The sequence below is a fragment of the Triturus cristatus genome, chromosome 2_1, assembly GCF_964204655.1.
Source record: "Triturus cristatus chromosome 2_1, aTriCri1.1, whole genome shotgun sequence".
Lineage (NCBI taxonomy): Eukaryota > Metazoa > Chordata > Amphibia > Caudata > Salamandridae > Triturus > Triturus cristatus.
Genome location: NC_140581.1, coordinates 265,854,164 through 265,880,742, shown reverse-complemented (window position 1 = coordinate 265,880,742; position 26,579 = coordinate 265,854,164). Strand labels below are relative to the sequence as shown.

Genomic DNA, 26,579 nt, shown 5'->3' with positions numbered 1-26,579 from the left:
CCCGGAGGAGGAGAAGAGGCAACTTCAACTGCCGACGTCAGTGTCGGAGTCAGCTCATCGAAGTCCAGCGTTGGCAGTCGACATCCCAAAGAACTGTGGACCTGTGCCAAAGCAACGCCAGCCATCGTTGACCGGCACTGACCCATCGACTACAACGGTTCAACAGTCACCAAGACCAAGCCCTCCAACAGCGCCCTACTCACCTCCTTGGGGCCTAAAAGCACTCCAGAGGGAGATGGGGTCCCAAAGATGAGGTGCAAGGAATTATAATATTCCCTCATCTGAGCCATCGATGCTCTGGCTCCCAGAAACATGGAGAGACGTGGTGCAGAGTCGCGTACAGCCTCCTCAACCATCAAGCCGGAGGAGCCATGGGAGACTGAGGCTCCACGTGGTGAAGACCGAGAATGCCGCAACTTCACCTGTCCCCTACCTTTTGAATTCCCAGGAGAACAACGTCCACCAGAAAGCAACTGCTTGGCTCCTAGATTGACCCCGCAAACGCTCTTCCAGGGACAATGAAGATGAAGACCGAGGCTGGGAAGCCTCCAAGGACCATGACACATGCACCGCCATCAACTTCAAATACCGCTCCTTTAGCGACTTCAGTTTTAGTTTCTGGCAGGAACCACAATCCTCAGCATTGTGGTCCTTGCCTAAACACCACATACAAATTGTATGTGGGTCCGTCACAGACATATGTTGGCTACAAGATCCACAAGCTTTGAAACCTATAGACATCGAAAAGGCACAGTGTTCCACCAACAACAAAGGATCGAGACAGCTCAAAAAATTGACCAGAGGAACAGCTTCTCCGGATCTGCGTAATAGCACGGTAAAGAAGAAACGGACGTACGCGCGCCAGAGGGGACTTATATGGCTCCACTGGCGTCATTAACGGAGTAGATGTCATCGCGGAGCCTTACGATGCTGTCCCCCGGTGCGCACAGGTACTGCTGAAAAATTTCCAGATCTAGACTGGCATCTGGGAAGAATTCAAAAGTTAAGGAATCTGCAGCTAGATGTCTCTATAAGATGCTTATTTACAAATAACCTCTGTCTTATTAGTTTACAAGAGTTAAACTTCAAAACTTACTGCTCACATCTAAAATCCTTTCTAAACACCATTTCTGCTCACAGATCATGCCCCTCCTGTCACACAAATTTACTCAACAAAACAAAGAAAGGGTAAAACCAAATGCACAAAGTAGGCTTTAGTGTGAATTATATGCTCAATAAAAGTACCTCAAAAGTCATGCAACCTACTTTCATTAATAATGATGCAATGAAGTGACATATCCGAAAATCTGGCATGTGTACTGTAGATTTGATATCTATTTTGGGTCTCGTTTACAGCCAGCTTTCAGATGTCTGTTTTCAAAAGAACTCTTGTGGACTATACCATTGACTTGCTTTCTTGTCATTTACTTGCTTTCATTCCTGTTCTTGTGTGTATCCCTCCCCGTTGTGTCTGTGAGCCCCCAGGTGCCAGGACAACATGCTGGGGTGAGGCTTTGCACAGCCCAGGGTGCTTAGTGAGACACACACACACACTGGTGGAGGTCTGGCTCGGGACTGCCTCTGCGCAGCACCATCAGTTTATTTATCATCCCAGGTCACATGACGGCGGACCCAACCAAACGGGCCATGGTGCCGGGGTGTGTGTGAAAATACCCCTGTGCAGCCGAGAACATTACATTCCTCCTTTATCATAAATTAACAGACAAAAACAGCCCTGCCAACTGGCAACATGGTGCTACCTGAGGAAAAAATAGAGTACAGCCATTAGCCCAGCATGGAGCCTTTAGAGGAGAAAAAAACAAGTCATATGTATGCATCCAGAACAATGGATGGCATGCACAAAGGATACTGATAATTCACATTTCAGCTTTCTGCCGCTGGATCTCCCCTATTTCTTGTCAGTCCGTCAAGTAGTCCTGGAACTGCTGGGATGGCATGGAGTTTTGCTGGAGGTAGTATCTCGGGAGAACTCAACTGTGTCCTGGCCATTCAGAGGTGGGCTGTTCACTCTCCCGCTCCGCGCACATTGCATAGTGACCCAAGGGGTCTAAGTCAGTTCCAGGGGGTGATGAAGAAACCATCCTGTCAGGGACGCTTGGGGTAAGTGGTAGTTCAACTGCTTCCTGGCCATCTTACTGATCGGTGGCATGCTCATGTGAGGACTGTGGTGAGTTGTCAGGGGTCCCTTTGAAACGTTTGAAATGTGACACATAGTGTGTTACAGATTTGCGGCCTCTGACCACTGTTATCTTTGTCCTGCTGATCTGGAAGATCCTCCACAATCTCAGTTTAAATGGCAGCTAGAACCCAGTCACCTGTGGAGAGTCTTGGCATTTGTGATTGCCAGCACTGGGAAGCCAGGCGGTTCAGTTCCTCAATATGAGCTTGATCATGGTTTCTCAGCACTGGGGCTTCCTCCCAGGTCGGGTGATGGGGAATGACGTCAATGCACCAGTATCCGAAGCATCGGGTGTCAATCAGTGGTCCTTCAGGAAGGTGTAGATTGCACTGTTGCTTGACCTGTGCTATTCGAATGGTCTTGCTGAGGGTTTGCATGAACTGCTCGACATCGCCATTGGCTTGAGGCCAGCGGAGAGGGGCGGGGGGGGATCTGATGATATTTGGTGCCTCGGGATTCGAGATAGGTGGCCAGGTTCTGGCCATTGAAAAGAGGACCGTTGTCCGTGCGCAGCTCCTGTTTTAAGCTGTGATCTTCTCCAGCTTCGGGATGGTTAATTCAGTGGAGGTGGTTTTCACAACTTCGATCTTCAGGTAATGGTAGTAATCGTTGATCACAATGAAATCAGCGCTTGCACATTGCCAGGAGGGCACTTGGTGAGGGTTCTGTGATGATAGGTGTGGGAGGGCCGCTTTCAACCATGGCCTGACAGAGGCTGCATTGTTGAACAGCCTTCTCAACCATGTCATCTAGGCCGGGGAACGTACTTTGTTTCTTAGCCTGATTTTGGTTTTAACAACTTCCTGGTGTGATCTATGAGCCAGGTCTACCATTCGCTGAGTAAGAATGGCAAGTACGACGAGTCAGGGTCCTCAGAGCAGGAAATCGTCAGCCAAGACAGAGAGTTCCTCCTTTACATGTCGCAGCGACTTGAGTGTGTTCTGGGCTTCCACTTTCTGGTGTGAAAAAGTAGCCATGATGTTGTACCAACTTCCCGACTGGACGGCAGCCATTGCTTGCTAGAGCTAGTCATCTTTTCGGGTAGCTTTGATGATGTCAGTGAGCAAGGCAGGAAGCAGGTGTGATCTTTCTACAACAATCCGGACATACTATTCAGTTTCCGGCGTCTCTTGAGGAGTGGCGGGCCGCAAGTGCCTTGAGAGATCGTTGACTGGGTTGTAGGAGCCAGGTCAGTATTCCACAGATAAATGGTAGTCCTGAAGCTGGAGTATTCACTTCTCGATCCTCAATGGAGGCTTGGAGGCTGAACCTTTGAAGAGTGGCAGGTGGGTCTTGTGGTCAGTGTTGACAAGAAAAGGGTGTCTGTACAGATAGATGCGAAAATGATGGAAGCCCCAATGGATTGCGATCGCCTCTTTCTCATTGTGAGAATACCTTTGTTCAGTCTGGGTCAGGACATGGCTGGCATAGGCGATGGGGACCTACTCTCCACATGGCTGTTTTTGAGACAGAACTGCCAAGACCTGTAGGGCTGGCGTCAACGGATAGTTTGGTGTCTTTGCTGGAGTCGAAGTATGGAAGCATGGTGTCAGCAGAAAAGGCTTGCTTTGTTTTCTGGAATTACTCTCTCTGCTTGGGACCCCACTTCCAGGGGTTCAATGCTTTTGTGAGCTCCTGCAAAAGTACAGTGAGCTGGGTTAGGTTCTGTATGAAAAGGCCACAGTATGTGACCATTTGTAAGAGGCTTCTTACTCCAGTGACGGCAGAGGGTGCAGGAGCACTCTGGACGTTGCAGACCTTGGTAAACTCTGGGTTGATTCCCTTAGCAGAAAAGGGGTAGCCAAAAAAACTGATTTCCTCGTTCAAGAATTCACACTTGTCCTGGTGCAGTGTGAAGCTGCAGCTCTGCAGCCATGGGAAAATGTGTCTTAGCTGGAAGAGGTGTTTTTTCTGAGTTGGTGCATGGGCTATGATTTAGTCACTGACATTCAAGATGCAAGTGAGCTCCGCCAGCACTCCTTGGATTACATCCTGAAACACTTCTGCAGCACTGGAGAAGCCAAAGTTAGGGCATTTGTACTGGCGTAGCCCTAGGTGTGTGGGAAAAGTGGTCACATGTCGAGACTCCAGGGTGAGGAGGATCTGGTGGCATCCGGAGCAGAGTTCCAATCTTTGAGAACCATCTCTCCCACAATGTTGTCAATGGTGGGGCTCCCGTTTGAAGGCGGTGTTTGGGACACGCATGTTTACGCATATGTGCACCACCCCGGGCTGTTTTGGCTTGCTGGCCATGACAATGGGCAACACCAATGGCCTACTCCTACAACTCCTACTCGCTCTATGATGTCCACTTTTTCCAACTTTAACAGCTCATGCTCTACCTTGGGTCAGAGGTGGGAGGCTACACAATGACGTCTCAGGGCCACCAGCTGCACCGACTGACCAATGTGGAGTTGGACCATCTGGTATTTCAGACACCCGAAGCCTTGAAGGAGTTGTTCAAACTCTGCGAGTTGGGAGTTGAGGGTGCTGACGTGTACTCCAAATGCGAACTGAGGCAGTTGTACCCGTTTGGCTATGTGGCAGCTAAGTAGCATGCCTGCGTGACAAATATTTTCATCTTCGTGGCTTGAACTTGGTGGCTGATTGTGGTGGTGAAGGCTCCTGCCAGAGGAAGGCACATGGTGAAGCTGTATACATACACCCTTGTGGTGGTAGGGCACAAAACTGGGAATGCCACCACATCTTACTGTAGAGCAAGGGTAGGATGTTAATCAATACTTTGCTGTTGGTGTCAACCGGCAGACTTTAGGGTAGTGATTCATTTTGCCACAAACTGGGCACTACCCTCCATTTGCTGCGCAATCATCTTTATGTGGAGAGGGGTTGCCGCAATGCCTGTTTGTCTTCGCTAATTGCAGTGTCTTGGGATGATCCTTTTTCTTTTAAAGTGAGGAGGTGGCACCTACTTGATTGACACATTCCGACTTGAAGGCCCATTGGAGAGTGGCTTCCACGTGGGCTGCTTGTGATTTTGAAAACTCTTTTGACCTGTCCATGGTAAGGATCTTATCCATTGTCATTAGGGGCACTTGCAAGATGTGTTCTTGCAGCTTGGCTGATGCGCATCCCAGATGAATTTTACACGTGTTTCATCTTGCTTGTTGGGGGGGGGGCGCTAAATTGAAGAGTCTAGCGTAGAATTCATCTACTGACTTCTACGGCGCCTGGTGGGGTTGTCTGAGCAGGAAATGTTCATAGTCCGGATTTGCTAGTGGTGCAAAATGAGCAGTCAGTGCCGTTTTGAGCATGGTGTATGTATGGGGAGGTCTGGTTTTCTGTACCTTCATGGGCAGTATGGCGAAAGGTTAGATGGTGGGTATTGATGGCATGGGTGTTGATGCTAGTTGAATCTAATTTGCCCAGGGTAGGGTGGTGATGTTTGTGATCGCTTCTTCCCTGTGTTAGATGTAGAAATGTGCCTGTGTGGCTGATGGGTGTGCAATGATGGCTTTTTTTGGGAAGTTAGGGTATGGACAAGGACTCTTTGTGGCTTTCCCTTTCTTATTACTTTGTAGATGCCCGTCAGTTGCAGCCAAATGTTTCTGGGTTGTGCAGGGTAGTGGTGTACAGTTGGACCACCTTCTTTGGCCCTGGAATTTTCCCAAAATTGAGCTCACTGAGCAGATACTGTTCAGCAATGTTGTATGGGCCCTGGAGTGTATGCTGCAGGGCTAGCTATCAGCAGTAGCACTTACTGGAAGTGATGAGGGCTGATGGGCAGAGTCGCGATAACAACATGGTGAAGCTGCTTTCTGCTGCCGAAGGTGTTGTGCTGCAGATTCTGCCGATCACATCATGGCGGGTGGTATATCCGATCCAACGTCACCAGTTGTTGTGTCTGCAAGCCCCTGGGTGCCAGGCCTAGGTGCTGCAGTGATGCTTGCGCAGGGTGCTTAGTGAGATGCGCACAAACTGGTGGGCGTCTGGAGTGGGACTGCCTCTGCGCAATCCCTCCTGTTCATTTATCACCTGCAGTCACATGACCACGGACACAACCAAACGGGCCGTGGCACAGGGGTGTGTGTATGAAAACACCCCTGCGCAACCAAGAACATATCACTGCCTTAGCGCACAGCTTCTTTACCATCCTTTTAAGTGGATGACTTTACTCCTTCCACTGTTCACATGGACTTCAATGCTCTCCCCCTCATGTGCTGCTTCCCGCCTGAAATGCTTTGTGCTGCTCCCTTTTCCCACACCCCAGCTTATCCTTACCTTCCTCCACTGCAGCTTTTTTATTTTTTTTATTGCCTCACACCCCCACCTTAAGCTCCTCGGTACTCAAACTCCAATTTCCTGCTGGCCTCCCATCCACTCTCCCCTTCCACTCCTTTAAGGCAATTTCTACCATTTTCTGCTAGACTGCTCCGTTTTCAAAAAGCGCACTCACGTAAGAATAAGTACTTTTTTTAATTTACCCCTTCAAGAGGTGTCCACTATTTGGAATGCTAAATAAAAATAATTTAAAGAATCGTGGCTGCCTCATACTGTATACATGTTCATGTGTGGTGAAGCATGTACACATATAAGTGATCGCACTTGGCCACTAAAGCCTCATGACATGTACGTTTGCAAACATGTCATCACGCCTTACCTATTTTTACAGATGCTGCACAGACTTGGCAAAAAGGATCTATGTTTTGTGATGCGTCACAGCATCGGCAAAAACCATTGGCAAAGCCAATATCTAGAAAAGGAGCAACCGGTTGTGTTTTTCAATGTTTATTTTGATTAAATGGATACGTGAGATATTTCTCTTTCTGCAGCAGGGTAGTGGGCCTGATATGTATGCCACACATCATATTCCACCAACTGGTATTTCCAACAGTACTGCTTTTGAAGAACTAGAAATGTTAGTTAGAGCCAATTAGAAACACTGCAAGTTCATGTCATCCAGATCAGTTCATCACCGATGATATCTAAGAAGCAGCTATTTCCAGATTCTGAAAGCAGTCGAGTACATGATTCTGGATGTAGCAAGTACCAACATGGTGTTCCCTCTTGCCAGGTCACACTGAGACCAATGTCGCATATGCACAAACGGTCTGGAGAACACAGAGTAGAAAAAACAAGGAAGTCTCAGCCCACTGCATTTTATAAGACTATCAACCATAGAAACTGTACTGAGTTGACTAACTAGTAACATAAAGACACAACTATGATTGCTACAAGAGGTAGTCACACAGGAGCTAAAGTTACAGCAAGGTGGTAGGTAGATTGTTGAACTAAAAATGCTATATTAGCACTCCACTCAATGCAACAAGTAGAGGAAATTGTAACAGTAAGGCTAAAGGATGAGACAGTAGCTAACAAATACATGAGCTCAGGGTACAGATGGAGCTGTACACTCAAAGAGCCACAACAGATGAACTATACACACAAACATTTGCAGGAAATGATGATAAACCGTTCAATATCAAAAGGTGAGAATTACTTCAAACCCAAAAAAAGAAACACTCAGGTTAAATTCTGCATACTAAGGACGCCCATGTTTGTTTAAAAACAGGCAGCCATATTCCAAAATTGTGTTAGATTGAAAAAACCATTAAAAAAGACGTGGAGAACAAGATGCTGCATTGGCCACATGACACTGACTGAAGAAGTAATATAGAGACAGAGAAGATGCATAATAATATACAGAATGACACTCTTCAAAGGAAAGAAAAGTGTAGCGATACCACACTTATGGAGATTCCCAAATGAACCCAGATACTAATACTGGCTTCTTGGCAACAGATAGCAGTGAAACATTTGCAAATAGTATTCAGGACATGTCAGAAGGTGCCCACAAGAAGAAGAGTAAGAAACAGATTAATAGCACGAACCAGGTAGGCTCTCAAACCTATAGGCGGACAATTAACACACAGAAAAAACACAAGTCAGCCTATGCCTATAAATGAAGTAATAGAAGGTATTCGGTGTGAAGCTATGACAAACAATAGGCAGAAGGGTCACTTCAGATGCAGAAGAATTAGGTTAGCAAACACAATAAGATGATGGAAGGAGTGCTGAAACTTTTCAGACACTCACCCCCAGTCACAAATCTGTTTTAATCCATCATCATTCTTCTGCTCACTAAGCCACCCCAGTTTGGACCCAGCCATATGCAAATCAGTCTTGACCCTGTGCCTCATGGAAACAGTCAAGCCTGAACTGCCAGGCCAGGTCCTCCCTGGACTGAAAACAAGCATCCTGGGACCGGTTTTGGGGTTTCACCCCTCATCAGCCAGGCTAGCTTGAATCCAGTGGCAATGTGAGCATGGGACCCATGTCTGGGCTAACCAGGCCCATGGCCAGTGCTATGTTTAAAAAGGTACATGTAATAGGGTACACTAACAATTTGCAATGGCATACCCTTTGAGTCCCTAGTAGATATTAGGGCCAGGGGGTACAATCTACCTATAAGTCCCTAGTATATAATAAATCATTGAAGTTTAGAGGTCCAGAAGAGTTCCTGCACTTGCATGTGTGCACTGCTGTCCTTTTAAAGGCAGTCCTGCCTTGCAGCCTGTCTTTAAAAGTAAAATCTCACATATGATATTTAAGGACCCTATAGGTTCCTAGTATATAATAGGACATGGGCGTTCAAATGACCTATAAGTCCCTAGTATATATTAGGGCATGGAGGTTTAGAGGCCCAGCAGATTTCCTGCATGTGCATGTGTGCACTACTGAATGTCTGCTGTCATTTTAAAGGCAGCCTGGCTTTGCAGACTGTTTTTAAAAATTGTATTTTATGCAAACTCGATTTTGGTGATATGGGCACTTTAAAAGTGATAATCTACCTTAATTTTACATATTAGGCAACCCCAAGGTATCCCCTAGGTGTCACAGGAGTGGGGGCAATGTAACCTTAAAAAAAATATGTTTTATATGCCCTGGTGAGGGAAAACTGCCCATTTCATTTTTCCCATTGTGGATACTCAGCTCCATTGGCTAACATTGCAATATTTTATTAAGGTATAACTATTACTAGGAAAGGAGAACATATCTTTCAAAGGCTTAAACGATTGGTATTGATAAATTCAACAACCTTTCATTGTTTATCATCACGAGTACAGATAGAACTTTCTCTTCTGTAAGCCAGAATTCAGCCTTCTAGTAGTCTGTGCTGATACATCAGCCATGACAGGCTTAGCCAGGCTGCTTTGATTAGGTGATAAGTGTCCTGGCTCGAGCAGAGTTTATCTGATTAAGAGAGCTCTGAAGCTAGGGAGAATGGGTCATTTAGAGGGGGCTGGGAAAATCAAACTAAGTTCAAAGAGAGAGCAGATCAGTACGGAATGCCAGGCCTACCTATACCCACACCCTGTACCCCCCAGCCATATGGCAGGCTTAGGACAGGAATTTGCAGAGGTCAGGAGGGGGAGAGCTGATGGAAATGAGCCACACTGTGGATTGGTTCAGCCAGCTTTTACTCCTCTGGAGATAATTCATCCATGTTGGATTTTGGAAGTGCAGTGCTTTGTGGGACAAGAAGATGCCACACTTTGAAGAAAGTTGTCATGCTTTTGGGTGGCACCCAGCATCTCAGTGGACAGGGGTACCCTCGCCTGCTTGTTGCCCTAGACCACTGAATAAGTATGTGAGAGCTGCAAAGTCTCTCAGATCTGCTGCCTAAACTCCAAGGAGAAGAAGGAATGGCCTGCTGGCATTTGGATTTTCACCCAAAGGCCTGCACTCTGACTAACCACGCCTGCTGCACAATCTGGTACTACAGCCCTGGGTACTGTACCTTGCTTCAAGAAGAATTAAGGAGTAAACTCCCTGCAAGCTACATGTTAACAGAGCCCACCTACATCATTTCTACCAAGAGGCCCCATCCTGGAGTGCATTCATTGGACTTTTAAGGATTTAGCCAGGTGCACTGTGGGACATCCCAGAGACTATCTAGGTGATTTCAGATCTTTGTCTTGGTGTTTTGGAAACTTGGGAGCTACAAATATACCTTTAGGAAGCACCTCTGGCCGTTTGAAGAACTTTTGTGAAAAAACTCCATGAGGTGACCGACCTGACATCAAAAATCAAGCCAACTACCTTCAACCCTGACCCAGCCTGGATTTCAGGTTCGTCCCGCTGAAAGCTCCAGAGCTCCAGACTGACGGGATTTGACCAGAACCTCGCAGAAATACACTGCAATACAATAAACTAGACATTTATAAAGTGTACAGCTACATCAAACAGAGGTGTCCTGGCGGCGCTACGCAGGCTACAGCAGTGAACCAGCAACAGACAGATATCATCCCTGCTTAAAGGGCCAGGTTTTGAAGGCCTTCCTAAACTTGTGTTCCGATTCTATCTGGCACAACTGAGATGGCAAAGAGTTCCACAATCTTGCAGTCCTGACCAAAAAGGATCTATCCCCTTGTCTGGTTTTGGCATTTCAACGGACACAGAGCAGATGCTGGTAGTTGGATCTTAGAGTCTGTGCCTGTTGATATGGGCTGAGCCTTAGATTGAGGTAGCCTGGGCCCATATCCCCCATGGCTCGGAAAGCAAAGGTCAACACCTTAAATTCTATCCTCTTAGCCACCATGAGCCAATCTAACTGTCTCAGGTGGGGGGAGATATGATGATGGAAGGGGACCCGGCAAATAAGACTTGCTGCAGCATTCAAAACCATCTATAGTCTGTGTATAAAGTAGGCTGGTAGGCTGGCAGCCCTAGATATAAACTGTTGCGTAATCAAACTGTGAGGTCACCAGTGCATGTACTATGATCCTGCGGCTCTCCTCTGGGAGCAAATGGAGGAATTTTCTTATGCTTCTCAGCTTCCTGAAGCACGCTGAATAGATCTGCCATACGTGTGCCGTGAAAGATAGGTCCGTCTCTCACTTCATACCAAGATTTATTGCTGCCTCCGCTGGAATTGGTGGAGGTCCCAGTTCTGCGGGCCGCCTGAGGCACGATGGGGGAGGGGGTGTCTGACTGAGGCACAGGGCCAAGAATGATTTGCATACGGCCATGTCTGAACTGGGGTGGCATGGTGAGCAAAAAAACGATGGATTAAACCCAGATTTGTGACTGGGGGTGAATGTTTTGCCAATGTGCAACATTCCGTCCATCATCTTGTGTGTTTTGCTGAAAAATAAAACCTCCATCTTATCTGCATTTAACTTCAAGCAGTTACTATTCATCCAACTGGAAATATCTATCAAGCATCCCATGAATTTGTGGAAGGCAGCAGCGGATTGTTCTTTAAAAGAGAACACCAACTGAGTATCATCTGCATAAGAGACCACCTTCAACCGCCATGATGCAATGAGCGCAGATAGTGGTGCCAAGTAAATATTAAAGAGCAACAGGCTCAAAGAATGGCCCTGAGGCACTCCACACAATAGAGGTTTTTGTGTAGATTGAAATGGCTGAAGAAAAACCTGTTGGGAACGATCTTCAAGATAAGACTGGATCCAGGAGAGAGCCACCCCCGAATGTCAGAGTGACGTAGTCTTTCTAGTAGGATCGGGATAGAAAACGTGTCAAATGCTGCTGATAGGTCTAGCAGGACGAACATGGTTGAGGCGCCACCATCACCAGTCATCCTCACAGACTCAGCCACTTCTACCAAGGCTGTCTCCATGTTGTATCCAGGGCGGAAGCCAAACTGGGCATCATATGAAGGAGGCCATTCAACTCGATGAAATCAGTTAACTGTCGCTGAGCCAGCTTCTCGAGCATTTTTGGGAGTGCCGGCAGAAGGGAAATTAGTCGAAAGCTGCTTAGCGCAGCTGGGTCAGCATTAGATTTCTTCAACAGTGGAAGTAAGAATGATTATTTCCAAATGACTGGAAAGATGCCAGCTTTAAGCGAGGAATTCCAGATGTAGTTCAGTATCGGGTTTAACAGTAGGGCTAACGATCTAAAAAATCTGTGGGGTGTGGGGGGGAGGGATCTCCAAGAGTTCCGAGAAGGAGCTAGAGGTGTTATAGTTTGCAGATTGCTGTATAGTCAAAGCCTATTCCCTAGCTGGAAATGAGAAATATAATTTTGTATTTTGTCCTCGAAGAAATCTGATAGGCTTGTGCACAGAGAGGGGGACATGTGGATGATGCCGTCCAATGCTGCCGGGTTGGTAAAAGATCTAACAAACTTGAAAATTCCCTTTGCAGAATGTACCAAACTGTCTATGCGGCTAACCAAGTATTCTCTCCTTGCCAACCGCAACTTGCAGAATTTCTTCAACGCCTCCTTATAAGCATCTTTTGCCTCAGGATTGTAAATCTTTTTCCAGCAGCGCTCTAACCTCTTGCATCTGCTCTTTTCCATTTTCAATTCAACTGAGAACCAAGGGCTGAAAGGTGAGGTTTTAGCTGTGGTGACTGACCTGTGTGTTACCACTGTATTTAGGGCGACCTAATCCACGAGTTAACACAGCAGGAGTCTCTGTCGCGATTGCCCGACAGCCATGGCTCTCTTGCTTGAAAGGTAGACCCCAATGTGTCTACTGTTACCTTTTTCCAATTACTCTTTAATTCAGTTTGTTTTCCACTAAACGATTGCTTAGTCTCCATGCCAAAAGGGAAAGGGACAAGGAAATGATCCGTCCATACCAAGTGAAGGGGTTCCTCCACTTTTAGATTTTGAATATTTAAAAAAATTAGACCTAATGTATGGCCTGCTCTATAAGTAGGAGAAGTAACAAACTGAGTGAGGTTTAAGCCATTAGGTGTCGAAATTAACTGGGAAGCCTGGGTGCAGCAAGCATCATCTACATGTAGATTAAAATCTCCTTGTACGGTAAAGTTGACCAAAAAACCCTCACCAAATCCGGCCTGTTGTGTGGGGTCCATTGACGTCAGAAGAAAAAGCCCTATAAAAGTTTCTAAGAGTGAAGGTAAAATTTGTACCGGGGCCTCCCACTCAGTGTATCTGACCAGGGATCCATTGCGGTAGGCCTCAAACTTTGAGTTTGTCTCGGTCAAGCGTGACCATATGTTCCACAGTGGTGATATGTGTTTTTAAGCACTATATAATGATTAATCTTCAAAAATTCATATGTCTGGTTCTCTACATTGGATTTTTGTCAATTTGGTGTCATTTAAAAAGAACAATTGTTCCTATTTTCATAAATTGGTGTGGGATTTTTATTGTGTGTTGTGTTTTACTTATTTGATTTATTGGTGTTTTTAAATGCCTTACATACCAGTCTCCTAAATTAGGTCTCACTGCTTATTGTCAGCTACCAAGTGTTGAGCAAGGGACTAATTTACTGAGACCTTTACTGGACCTTATACTGGGTTGGTGGCCTTATTGCCAGTGATAAGTACCTATTTACCCCTTCCAGTAACCCACTTTCCAACAAATATGGACCTTGATTGCACCCTGGATCCAACCTTTACGGCTTATTATGTATGCATACCTACAATAACCAATAGTTTTGATTGATGACTTTAATTCTTTCTTCTTCTACAATATTCCAGGACAATACTGTGGGAGCCCAGTCACAGCTCACATCAAGATTCTGGCTTGTCTACCCCATGGTTTAACAATCCAATATTCTATAGGGTGGCAAACTCTTTTGCCAAGGGTTCCAATTTCCAAGAGGACTGTGAGGAGACTTTATTCTCCTGCTTTTTCAAATCAAAAGCAAAGACATTGGTGATGCCAAGGGTGTCCAACTAAGGTCCAGAGGGCTGAAATTATACCTGATTTTTGGATAATCACTGACCATGAGCTTTATTTAGATCATGTGTATGTATAAGTACTTTATGTAGCTATGCAAAAAATTGGGTCATCAATTCGGCTGTCTACTCTGGGTACGTGAAGGTGGGGGTATACCCCCTGCTTGATTTAAACCAGTGGTTTGGGTTGGTAAAAACATCTCCTCCATCTGAGCTAATTAGCACCCTTGTGGGTTTTCTGGGTTACCTCGTAGAAAATCACAGTGCATACGGCCACCATTATTTTAATTAGCATTAACAATAGGCTTCATATTATACTAAATTTGAGAATTGAGACTAAATTTGGTCTGTGCACAGATGATGTATAGATTTAATCAACACTCAATGCCAGCTCGACTAAATTCAAGTTAAATGAGCATCCTGCCAGAGCGCCTATGTGGTGGAGATCTCACAAACACCTGACCAATAGAGGGCTGCCTACCAAGAATAGAGAACCTTGCAGCAGCGGCCCATCCTTAGGGGCCCCATCCCTCCACCGTTTGACCAACATGTAGAGTGTCTGTCAGTCTGAGCAAAGGTCAGCCAATGAGAGGAGGCAACGGTACCAATCCTCCAGGAACCTTGGAGGTTGAGATCACTTCTGCAGCTGGCAAGTTAACATTTTTGATTTGTGCATGCATGTATGAATGAATGTATAGTGTGTATGGGCTTGTGAATTCATAAGGATGTGAGCAAGTGTGCATGTAGCTGGGTATAGTCGAGGGTGAATTTTTGGCTCGCCTCCCTGGCTCAAATTACTGGCTGCTACTGGAACCCTGCCAGCTTGGTGGGCATTGTTCTGCTGAAAGAACCCCTACCAATGCACCGGGAGCACTTTTGACTCACATTTAATTCTGGCGGCGACAAGATCATGGAGAGGCTGGCTAGCATATTTTCGATTCTCAGAAAAATAGCACCCAATGCCGGGGTTGAATTCTGCAAAACCAAAAAACAATGGCATTGACGTGCAGGGAATTTCCCCCTGCAATCATGTGTTTTTCCTGTCTCAGTCCACCATGGATCAAGGCAGAGAAAAACACAACACAAAGGCCACCATCTATAAGGTAAGGCTTCCATTGCATATTTGTGAAAGGTTATATTCAAGCAATTTACTTCTGAATAGAGAATTTATGTGCAAAACAAGGTAGGTCACACCCCTACCCTCTTTGAACATAGCAGAGAGTCTGTATTGCCCTGTTTATTGCTAATGGTGCCTGACATCATCTCCTGCAGTGCTTTCTGCTACTGTTTTTTTTTTATCTATGCCACTTATTGAACTATTTGGAAATTTAGCATTTCTGAAACATATGGAATGCCTACTTGTGGTGCAGGGTTTTGCCGACCATCACAAGAGTCTCTTTCAAATTCATTTCTATGCTATTCCAAACTTCAATTTCTTTACCTTGTATGTGATGACATAGTTCCCACTTAGTTGTGATGAACACCATACTCATTTTATTGAATAAACACCAAAGGTTTAGACAGATTGTCAAGACTAAATAGCGACCAGTTACCGATACAGAGCTGAAGCAGACCACCCCAGGACAGCCTAGTGTAAAGTCTCCCCTTTATAAACAGGTCCATTGGACACTGGAAGCATCCCTAGCTAGCCTTTGTGCCTGATGGTAGATGATCCTCAGAAGAACGGTGCATGCTCACCTGCTCATGGCACAGCACACTTTCTGCATTGCTGCTACCTCACATCAATTGACCTTATTATACATGTCTTTCTTCTTTATTTCTGTTATTGTCTGTCATACAGATATAGCAATGAATGTATATACAAGTTACCAGAGGCGAGATAGCTTAGGTTAAGTGTTGATAATAGTATGGATGCAAGCGACCACAGTGAGAGCAGACGTGGTGTCAGCGACCAAGGCCCATATTAACAGGTGACTTGACTTTGCACCGAGTGCGCCACACCATGGTTGTTAGACCTGGCACATTTGACAGGTTCACCCCCAAACTTTTGCCTTTTGCCTCCTAATTTCCCGAGTCTGTATTCGTTGGCTGTAGGATTCTGGGCACCGATCAAGGCCCGTATTAATAAGTTACTTGACTTTGCATCCAGTGCTTCGAAATATGCTCTTATATACCTTAGATTTTTTTTAAAAAAACATCTCGTGACTGGCTCTCTTATTTGAGTTTGTGTTTTTTTTAGTGAGCTAAATCCGAGTAAGGGCTAGGGGTGAAGCCAGGAAATATGCAGTTATCAAATAAGCAAATAGTAAATGATCCCGCTTTTGCGTTGCATCTGCGGGGATTATTAACGTACCTTGAGTAAGTCGGCATTCTTTGTTTTCATGATAATTGGCGTCCCAGTCACAACACTAAAAGCTCGATAAAAGCCTTCCACGGGGTCAGCATGACAGGAAAAGTACAGCAACATGTCTGTGTACTTCAGCTGCGGCGGGCTTTTCGTTTGATCAGCAAACAATAGAAAGAAAAACTTCAGAAAAGAAAGAATGAATGAATGTTACACTTGTTCTATAAATAGGAGATCATCGTCCAGATTTTAGAAAATGAAAGCTAGAAATACAGAAGCGGCTTGCCACTCAAATGATAAAATGTGTAGAATGCATCTCCGTCAAATACAATTAATGTCACTATTTCCTTATTCAGCACTCCTTAAAGAGTGCGCTACCAAAATATTGCTGTCTAAAAACATTGTGGAAAAACATTGTGGAAAAACATTGACCACCGCAATATCATGAAGGTAAGGGCTTGCAGACAAGTGCAGGTGTAGTATTCTTAAACCACACACGCACGCACGCACACACGCACCCACGCACGCACGCACACACGCACTCGTATGTATGTATGTATGTATGTATGTAGATGCAGATTTAATAGTACATTTATACTTACCTACAACTATATATCTAGCTTGTAGATTGATGTATAATATGATTCTGTGGTGATTGTTTAATTTCAATTATATTAACAATAATAATGATGATAAAATAGACTTACCTGCATCATTTCATAATACTGTGACAAACGGTATTATTGTAGGACTATATTTTGTACTTTATATTGTGACATAAAGTCATTCGGTACAATACCTATGAAATGATCACTGCTAACCACACATCAACATTGTGACCGCAATAAAACAATATTCTTACCTAACAATAATTCCACTTTTTCAGCCACTGGTTCCAAAGCCCGATTGAGACCCTTGTTTACATCATCTGATGGCAGCCGAGGCCGCAGTTTGGGATGTGTGTGCTTTGTGACAGCAAGACGATGGAACTGCCGCTGTCCACCATCCATAATGAACCCTTCTAGGTTTCAGACATCCAACAGGTTGACAGGTTGACAGGTTGCCAAAACCAATATCTCATCGCCCGCTCCGCAGACAGCATCGGATGCACCCGTGGACTCGGTGGGGAGGGCTGGGGCCTGCGGTTCAGCTCGCCCACTCACCCAATAAAACAGCCCTCGCACTACCGAGGTGCTCGTGGACCGACGCTCATCCTGGGAACTTGTGGGAATGTCTTTATTCCTTAGCTTTAAACCATTAGCTCTTTTGCAATGTGACATTAAATGGCGTATTTACTCCCAATTAATGCATCACGTCCAATATTTACATAGTAATTACGTGTCCTTTTTAAGTCTCGCGTTGCTACCGTTCAAGTAAACAACACATAATGATGCATAGAGAAGGGCTTGAGGGAACCCTCCTCAATGTATTATTTTAATGATGTGTCATTCACAGTTTGATCCTCCCGACCGGAGGATGCAAAGAGTGGAGAAACAGGACAACCCCCCCCACCCCCCCGACCCCCGCCGTCCCTTTCTTGGCACTGTCCTGCATATTTTGGATAATCCCACAGGGCAGTCGTTCCTGTGGTGTCAGTCATCATGAGTGACAACATTCTGCCTCTTACATCTGGGTGTGCCTCAATAGAGTGAGCACTGACAGGAAACAAAGGAGTCCATCTGCAGGCGCCGCAACCACAGCACCTTGCACATGTACATGTCCCTCCAAGGAGCTACAAGGCCAGCATGCGCAGGGTCACACATGAGGGTCAGGGTAATTGGAGCAAACGGCGCCTATTCCTGAAGCAGAAGAAACTGTTCTGCTGCAAGTTGTGGCTGGCCGCCTAGGAGTGGACGCACAGTGCTGTGAGCACTGGACCTGAGCCCAGGGAGTGCCGGCTCTTGATTGGTACTTTGGGGACAGCGCTATGCATGGGCAGCGGCACAGGGCCCTGCTTCTGCAATAGGATCCCTCTATGTCAAATTCATTCTTTTAGTATTCTGTATCTTTCCTTGCGCTCCTCCCTGGACATTGGTCTGCGTCAGGCTGTCGTAACCGCCCTATGATGAAGCATGCCACTCTTTGAGTGGGGGAGGGCAGTATTTACAACCCTTTGGGATTTCCAAATTGGTTCTTTACTTCCCGAGGTAACTCCAACACTATAATTTTCAGCTTTGTCAAGCAGTAAAGCTGACATTAAAACTTAATGCTTTGACTTTAATTCTTGGAGGATGAGACAAGAGCTTAGGTGACACGGGTGACCGGCAAGGTCCAACATTATATTTTTGGCAGTTTTACATAGCACAAACTTTACCCATGGACATAAGAGCACTTCACAACAGATGAAGACCATGTTAATTTTGTTTCCGGCACAGAGATTTGCCTGGGATCACAGGATGCTGAGCCAAGACCAGGATTCAAGACTGGCTGCCCATGATGCATGGTGGTAGCTGTAGCCACTAGGCCACATCTCAAAATATTGGCTCAATTTGAGCTTGAGGCTCCAAGAGGACCTCAAGCTGAGCAGAGCCAGACCTCTGGCGTGAGGTTTCAGTGAGTCACACACCTATGATAGGAAGTAAAACAGAGTAGGGTTTCCCCCTGCCCTCAACAAGGAACCCAGTTTCATACTAGAAGGTAATAAGCTGGGCAAGAGACGAGGTGAAAGGTAGAGCATGGAGGGGAGAGGTGGATATGTGGGTAGAATCAGCAAAAAAGAGGCTGGAGTTAAAGTAAAAATATCTTTGGACCAATGTATGCTGCTAAGTCCGTTGAGCCTTCTGCCTGAGTTTTTAATTTCTTATCTCTTTATTTTCCATGAAAAAAAGCTAAATAATTGTGTTTTAGTTTTGAGATGCAAGTTTCATCCTTCACAAAGGGTCGTGATCGTCAACAATCCTCAAGGTGTCTGCTGAATTTCAGCCTGATCTCTGGTTACTCTATTACTCCTTATGACAATTCTATTACATCTGAGCACCAGTGGGACTTTTTCCTGCATATGTCCTGACTGTGGTTCTAGATATCATAGCTCCTCCCCCACCCCCCTTTGCAATATCTTGCTTGCCTCATCATCGGTTCCTACCAATGTGAAAACCTTAAAAAGCTGTGGCTGTAGCTCTGCGCAAAAAACCTTCAACAAGCTCAAAACTTCTCAGCATCTTCTGATATCTCTTTACTACCTTTTCCTCGAATACCCCAAATATTTTAATATGAAAGAAAGATAGCAGAAGTATACTGTGTGACCATTTCTTTGGTCAGGGGCAATAGGTGACTAAGTGACAGCATCTATAGAGAAGACTATTGCTTATGATTGCTGTTTCAGAACTGACTATTTCATTTAGTTAAGAGTTATTAACTTTAGAAATTTGACTCTTCTAAGATGGCAATATTGAGCAGTCAAAGCTTACACTAAGAGGTGATAAAGGTACTGGAACTCAGTGGCGACTGGTGAAGTTTGAGAGTGGTGGGCTGTATGGGAGAGAGAGGGGGTTTTGGGGTTCACTTTAGGGGGACACAGCTTTTTTTGGGAGGCTGGCCACCATTTCCCGTCGGACCAAATGAAATATTGTGCCAGATTATGGAATTCATTACAGAAGACCTACTTCACACAAACAAACAAAAAATGACATGAATACATAGTTACATTATTTTAAAATTCAGAATGAATAGAAGTTTTCATTGTTTCATCTGTATATCCAGCAAAGAGCAGGGCTTATCAATCAATTATGGGGCACCATATTTTTTTATTCTTTCACAGCCAAGGTTTATTTTGTGTGATTTAAAACTGTAAGCCACACAGGAAAACAATTTCTCACCACCAAGGTCTAGAAGGCTCCAAGAGCAACACAAACAGATCAAGAGTAGCCTGGAGTCACCAGCATGCTAAGGACAGGTTCCCAAAGCAAGATGGTCGCGAAATGCTAGCATCTTTGCATTCAAGCATCACAATGGCATGTGCAGTACTGTGGCCAGCCTGCACAGGACACTAACCTTCCACCTAATTGTACTGCGCTTATGGCAAGGGCTGCAGACAGGCACATGCCATCGCTGCTGGGCCTGACACTTCCTCATGAATAGTGAGCCGTTTGTGGTGGAGCCTACATAAATCAGTGTTCTGCCTACAGGCTGCCCGGTCATTGGCCAATAACTGCTCTGCAAGCGGATTTACGGCCAGATATCGTCACATGCAGCCGGTTTTCACTGTTCTCCGCATTATTACATTTCAGGCTGACACAAACATAAAACCACCAGCCAGTGAAAAGAAAAGAAAGAGATACATTGCACCAGAGACAACAGAGAGCCAGCGCGCAATGTGTTCAAATATCACCCTTTATGTGTAACACCTCTTCGATGCTTCCCTGCCAAAGCAATTAATGGCACCCCAGTGTGACAAAGTAAGGTAACAGGCAGAATGGGTCCCTAGCTGCAATAATTAAGCATGCAACAACTCGGGTACACTTGCACAAGTCATTCTGACCCATGCCTGGGATCATTTTCCCTTATGCCCAGCTGTAGGTAATGTCTGTAAGGCGTCTTTCACAACCACAGGGGACATTTCAAATAAATAAAGCTCGGCCCCTTGACAGAAACAAAAATACTATCAAACGTGTTAAACACTTCATGCACCAATTATCTGTCGAGGAGAGACCTCTCCACAGGATATAACATTTTCTCAGTTGATGGGTTCATTAGGCATGGTATGTCTAAATGGGAGAATGCAGTTGGATCGGCAAGCAAGTCGCACTTTTATGAAGGGCCAGCAACTCTGCCCAATAGATTTTGTGTTTGCCCATGCTTGGCATTTTGGGCTAATCAAAAATTTTGAAGTGGTGAAAATGGAAGGCAGCGACCACTACCCTCTGAGGACAGAATTATATTTAGCAAGCAGTAAGAAGAGAGAAAGGGTTCTACAGGTACATGTGGTTTACCCTAATCGGCTGACAACCAGGATAACAGAGGAACACATTGAGAAATTAAAACAAACCCAGCTGACGATCCCGGTAGAAGAAATCCATTCTAGAAATGGAAGTATCTGGTTCGAAACCATCATAAGTAAGCTAGTGGACACCCTAAAGATAAAATTTGAACCGAGAAAGCCAGGGCTTAGAAGCCAGAGAGCTAATAAAAATATGCATGCCTGGTTTGATGATGAATGCCGAGTAGCAAAGGCACAGATCAGGCAGAAGGAAAGAAGGCTAAGGGGTAGGTTGAATGTGGAAATATCTTAGTCCCTCCAGTCACTCAGGGTAAGATATAAAACATTAATTAGAAACAAAAAAGAACTTATAAAAGATAACTGCTGGGCAAATATGTTGGAGGTAATTGAAACCAGAGATGTAAAAGGTTTTTGGAAATTGGTCCAAGAAAGTGCGGGTAGAAAAGCAGGATCCCTAGACTGTATGGTCCCTGAGGACGACTGGGTGGGTTACCTGGGAGAGATATATGGGAACTGGCCAATACAAGATAAGGCTGGGAAGTTATATAAAGAAAATTATAGCAAATTTGAACCTCACCCGTTCCGCTGGCCCAGACAATCTTCCAGCAGTAATAATAAAGACTAGACCAGAATGGTGGGCAGAGTTTTTCGCAAAGATGTACCAAGTGATCTTGGAGACAGGAATTGTACCAGAAAGTTGGAGGGGTGCAACTATAAGATCGATTTTTAAGAAGGGCGATTGGAAACTACGGAAGAACTATAGGTTGATAAATCTCCTAGATGTAGGGGAGAAAGTGTTTGCAAAAGTTATTTTGGGACTACTTAAAGAGTGGGCGGAGGAAAATCAGATTATACCCCTAGAACAGGGGGGTTTTAAAGCAGGCCATTACACAATTGATCATTGTTTTGCTCTCTGATCCATAGCGCAGAAGTCGATCGAACAGCAGGGAAATTTATTTTGTTGTTTTGTGGACTTCCGCGCAGCTTTCGATCTGGTGGACCGGGAGCTATTGTGGGAGGCCTTAATTAGCCATGGTATCCCAAAAGATTTGCTAAGTCTGATTCAAATGCTCCACACAAGCCGGAGGAGGCAAGATGGCGTCCACGCGATTGACCGCTCCGGACGTGTGCGCTGACCTCTCTCTCTGCTCCACGGGTCCGCGATGCTGCTGCTGTGCTCCGCCGTGATTTAAATACAAGGATTTTGGTGTTTTTCCGGAGCTTACGACGATCTTGGAAAAAATAATCTACCCTTTCACGGACTGTAGATTGGAAACTCGGGTTTTGAGGAGGAAGAAAAGGAAAAGTTTTACGAACGCTGAACGAATGCTGAATGCTGAAAACGCCGATGCTGGAGGCAGTTACGGCGTTAGTGAAGCTCTGCAGAGCCTGGTGGGCGGCCACTTTCATAGGTGCAACGACTTGGCTTTGCAGCGAACAACGTGTGATTACCGACCCTGATTGGGTAGAGAGAAGTGTGCAAGCAGTGATGGCCCCGAAAAATATGCGCAAACAACAACGAGGTTATGAAGCGAAGCTGGGGCTTACTACTGCTTTAGCGCTTACTAATGGAGGTGAGAAAGACTTAAATGATGTTACTATGTTAAAATCTGGAACTGGGGGCTCTTGTGAGAAGACTGGGAGAGCAAAACAGACAATAACTGCCTTGTTCACCTCTGTGGAACAGAAACGAAAAGGGAAGGTGGCTAATGCTCAATCAGTGCTTCAACCAGGTAGCGCTTTAATAGCGCCTCAGAGTTATATTGTTCCTGTAGTCAACCTGAGCGAAAAGGGAGATGTAGAATGTAGTATCCCACCAGAGCATTCCAATACCCGATTAGAAGGAAGTAGTCGGTTAAACTCTCCTGTGCTTTTAGAAAAATCTGCAGTTGCCTTATCTACAGAGATTGAGTCCGGGGATTTTTACTCGGTCTCGGAGAACTCAGCCTCCTCTTGTGAAGACCTGCCTACACAATACTCCAAACAAATGTGTATAGAGGCTGAGAGTGAATGTGATGATGATTCGGTTGCACCTGGCGAATTTGGGGAAGAGGATAGCCCGGTTACAGTGAGAGCCAGAGAGGATACGTCCATGATAGAAGGAGTAACCGGGTTTCAAGGAGACACACCGTCCGATATTACCCTTGGTATGATATATCAGACCATTTTGAGCCATATGGATAAAACAGCATCAGAAAGTCAAAAAATTCAGAATTCTTGTCGTAAATTACAAGGTTCTATAAGAAGGTTAGTGAAGGCACAATCTGATTTTGGAGATAGATTTACCGAGGTTGAAACTAGAGTTTCTCATATCGAGGATGAACTGGTTAAACAGAAAGTGGTTACAGAGACTTTAAGCAGGGATAAAGATGATCTACTATGGAAGATGGCCGATTTTGAAAATCGCACTCGGCGCAATAATTTAAAACTGATGCAAATACCCGAAGGCAAGGAAGGGCATGATCCGCGGAAATTTATTGTGGAACTATTTCAGAAGGCGTTTCCAGCCTTAAGTAAATGGGACTGGGAGCGAGAGATTGAACGGGCTCACAGATATCCTTTTAATATTCAACCTCGACAAGGGCAGAATCCCATTAAACCCAGACCGTTTCTTGTGGCCTTCAATAACTTTCGCTTCAGGGAAGATATCTATATGCAAACTTGGCCCAATAGTAAATCAATGGCGGAAGGTTTTACTTTTTTTGCCACACCTGACTACTCTAAATATACGATGGATATTCGCTGGCAACTACGACAGCTGGTGAACCAATTCCAAACGAAAGGCGCTCAAGCATATATCATGAATCCGGCTAAACTTAAAGTGATATATAAGGAGAAAGTCCGGTTCTTTACTAATGTTGTAGCAGCAAAGGAATATCTGCAGTCTATGAAGGACCTTTAATTTCCAGATTTAAAAAAATTAATTGGACTCTAGTTAAGGCAAGAGTTGAGTGTGTGAAGTATTTGATTTATATAACAGTGAGAATAATGCTGGTTGGATTTCTGCTTTACTTCTGCTTAGGATTGTAGTGTAACCCGGATAAGCTAGTTTAAAAGTCAGTGGAACGACCGTTAAAACTTTTTTCCTTTTTTTTTTTCTTCTCAGTTAGGATGAATATGTAAAGAGAAAGGAAAATTACATAATCTTTTTTTTCTGACCTGTGGGGAGGGACAGAGGGGGGTTTGTCGCTCATTACCATCCATAGGACCTGCGTCCTAAAGCCTCGGTAATGGGGGGGTTTTTGAAGGGTGGGGGGATTGGGGGGGGGGATTGCTGGTGGAGGGTGTTGGGGGGTGAGGGGTTAACTCAAAGAAAAACCACGGGGATTCTGGTTTGCAATGACGTAAGGGAACCTTTGTTTTGGTATAGAGATATTATTAAGTTTGATTTGAGAATCCTGATAGTAAATCATGTCACGAAATATTAAAATTTGTTCATTTAATGTATCTGGGCTCAATAATGGTAATAAAAGAAGGAGAATAGCTGCTGAAATCCGTTTCATTCAACCAGATATTCTTTGCTTACAAGAAACACACCTGGCATGGGATAAAAGGAAACTCATAGCAGAGTTAGGTTATATTTTAATCGCTGCCTCCAAACAGCCTAACAATACTAGAGGGGTAATGATTAGGCCTGGGCGGTAAATTCCGTTCCGTTTGCGGAATTTGCGGAATTTGGGTAATTTCGCGTTCCGCGGAGAACGCGAAATTGCCCAAAAATCTGCGTTCCGCGACTTCGCGAAATTTTTTGCTTGTTCGCGTTCTCAATATGCGTGTTCGCGAGATATTTCACCCCGAGCACGCAAACAGCGATCGCGAACAGGAAAAAAGTATCGCGAACAAGCAATTCCGCGTGTTCGTGGAATTTCTGCGTGTTTACGGAGATTTTTTACCGTTTCGCGGAGATTTGCGTAACGCGATTGCGCAAATTCCGCCCACCCCTAGTAATGATCCTATCTAGACCTGGGTTTTGTACTGTTGGTCATAAATTTACTGACAAATGGGGGAGATGGGCAATATCAGAATTAAAAGTTGGAGGCGGAATGTTTACAATCTGTTCAATATATGGGTCTAATGTAGATGAGGCTGAAGTTTTGGAATCACTAAATTTAGAGCTTGCTAAGTGGAGATCCCCTTTAATCATTTGCGGAGATTTGAACATTAATTTAAGCACTACGGAGTTAGAGGCTGGCTTAGAAAATTATAAGGGGCGTAAACCTCGAGTTTTCAAAGCTCTACATAATTTGGTTAGGGACCATGGTCTGGTTGATATCTGGAGTAAAAATTATCCTACATTTCCAGGATATACGTACTATTCTGCCCCCCATAGAAAATTTGTCCGGTTGGATTATTTTTTTACATCTAGTGCTATTCATAGCGGGACAAAGATACAGATATTTCCTAGAGTCTCATCGGATCACTCCCCAATTTTAATTGAGTGTCCCATCTTAAAAGAGAAAGGATGTTTAAGGAGCTTTTCATTTGCCAGGAAGCTTTGTCTTGATGAATATTATAGAACATATATGATTGAATGGATAACAGAATTTTTCAAGATTAATCTTGATACGGCCAGCATTGAAAATGTATGGGACACATTCAAGGCCTGTTTTAGAGGGGAGGGGTTGAGTTTCGGTTTGTTTCATCAAAAAAAAGTGCGCTCTCAAATGGGGGAGCTATATAATAATTTAAGGGTTGCTGAAGAAGAGCTGATTAAAGAAATTGGGAAAAAGGATAATTTACCGGAAATATCTAAAGTTGAGGCCAAAATTACACAATGTAGAGCGAATATAATTTGGATATGGGCTGAGGAGATTGCTCAAAAATATTTAGTAAACCGACGCTATACTTATGAATATGGAGAATCTATAGGTCGCTCCCTAGCTTTAAGATTGAAAATGAAGACGACCTCTCGCTTGATCCCTAAATTGCAGGATCAATATGGAGTGATTCATGAAGACCCAAGGGAAATATTAGATATATTTCATCAATTTTACACGAAATTATATACTCGACAGCCGAACTCTACATTAGATCAGACATGGGAAGAGGGTATGTTTAAGCAATTAAATAATAGTGAATCTGAATTTTTGGATAGTCCTTTCTCCATGGAAGAACTAGAAGCTGCGGTCAGAAGTATACCGAATGGTAAGGCAGCCGGACCGGATCTTATTCCTGGAGAAGTTTGTAAATGTTTTTTTGAACCTTTGAAACAGGTTATGTTAGAAACTTTTAGGATGGCACAAAGGGGAACCGCTCCAACCACATGGAAGGATGCTTTAATAGTTGTATTCAGTAAGAAAGGGAAACCCCCGGAATTACCAGGATCTTACCGTCCAATATCTTTGCTTAATTGCGATAGCAAGCTTTATTCTAAAATGATTGCGAATCGTTTATCTTAGGTTATAACACCACTTGTTACATTAAATCAACATGGCTTTATCCCAAAAAGAGGTAGTTACACATATTAATAGAGTTATAACTTTATTTGATATA

General features: G+C 44.6%; 1 protein-coding gene across 1 annotated transcript in view; it reads right to left on the bottom strand.

The window, feature by feature from the left end:
• SPEF2 (sperm flagellar and cilia associated 2) overlaps positions 1-26,579 on the bottom strand; it is a 1,083,747-nt gene that overhangs the window by 40,156 nt on the left and 1,017,012 nt on the right. The window contains exon 32 of the mRNA XM_085631001.1: positions 16,160-16,333. Within this exon, the coding sequence (XP_085487127.1) occupies positions 16,160-16,333 (174 nt within the window). The remainder of the gene's footprint in view (positions 1-16,159; positions 16,334-26,579) is intronic.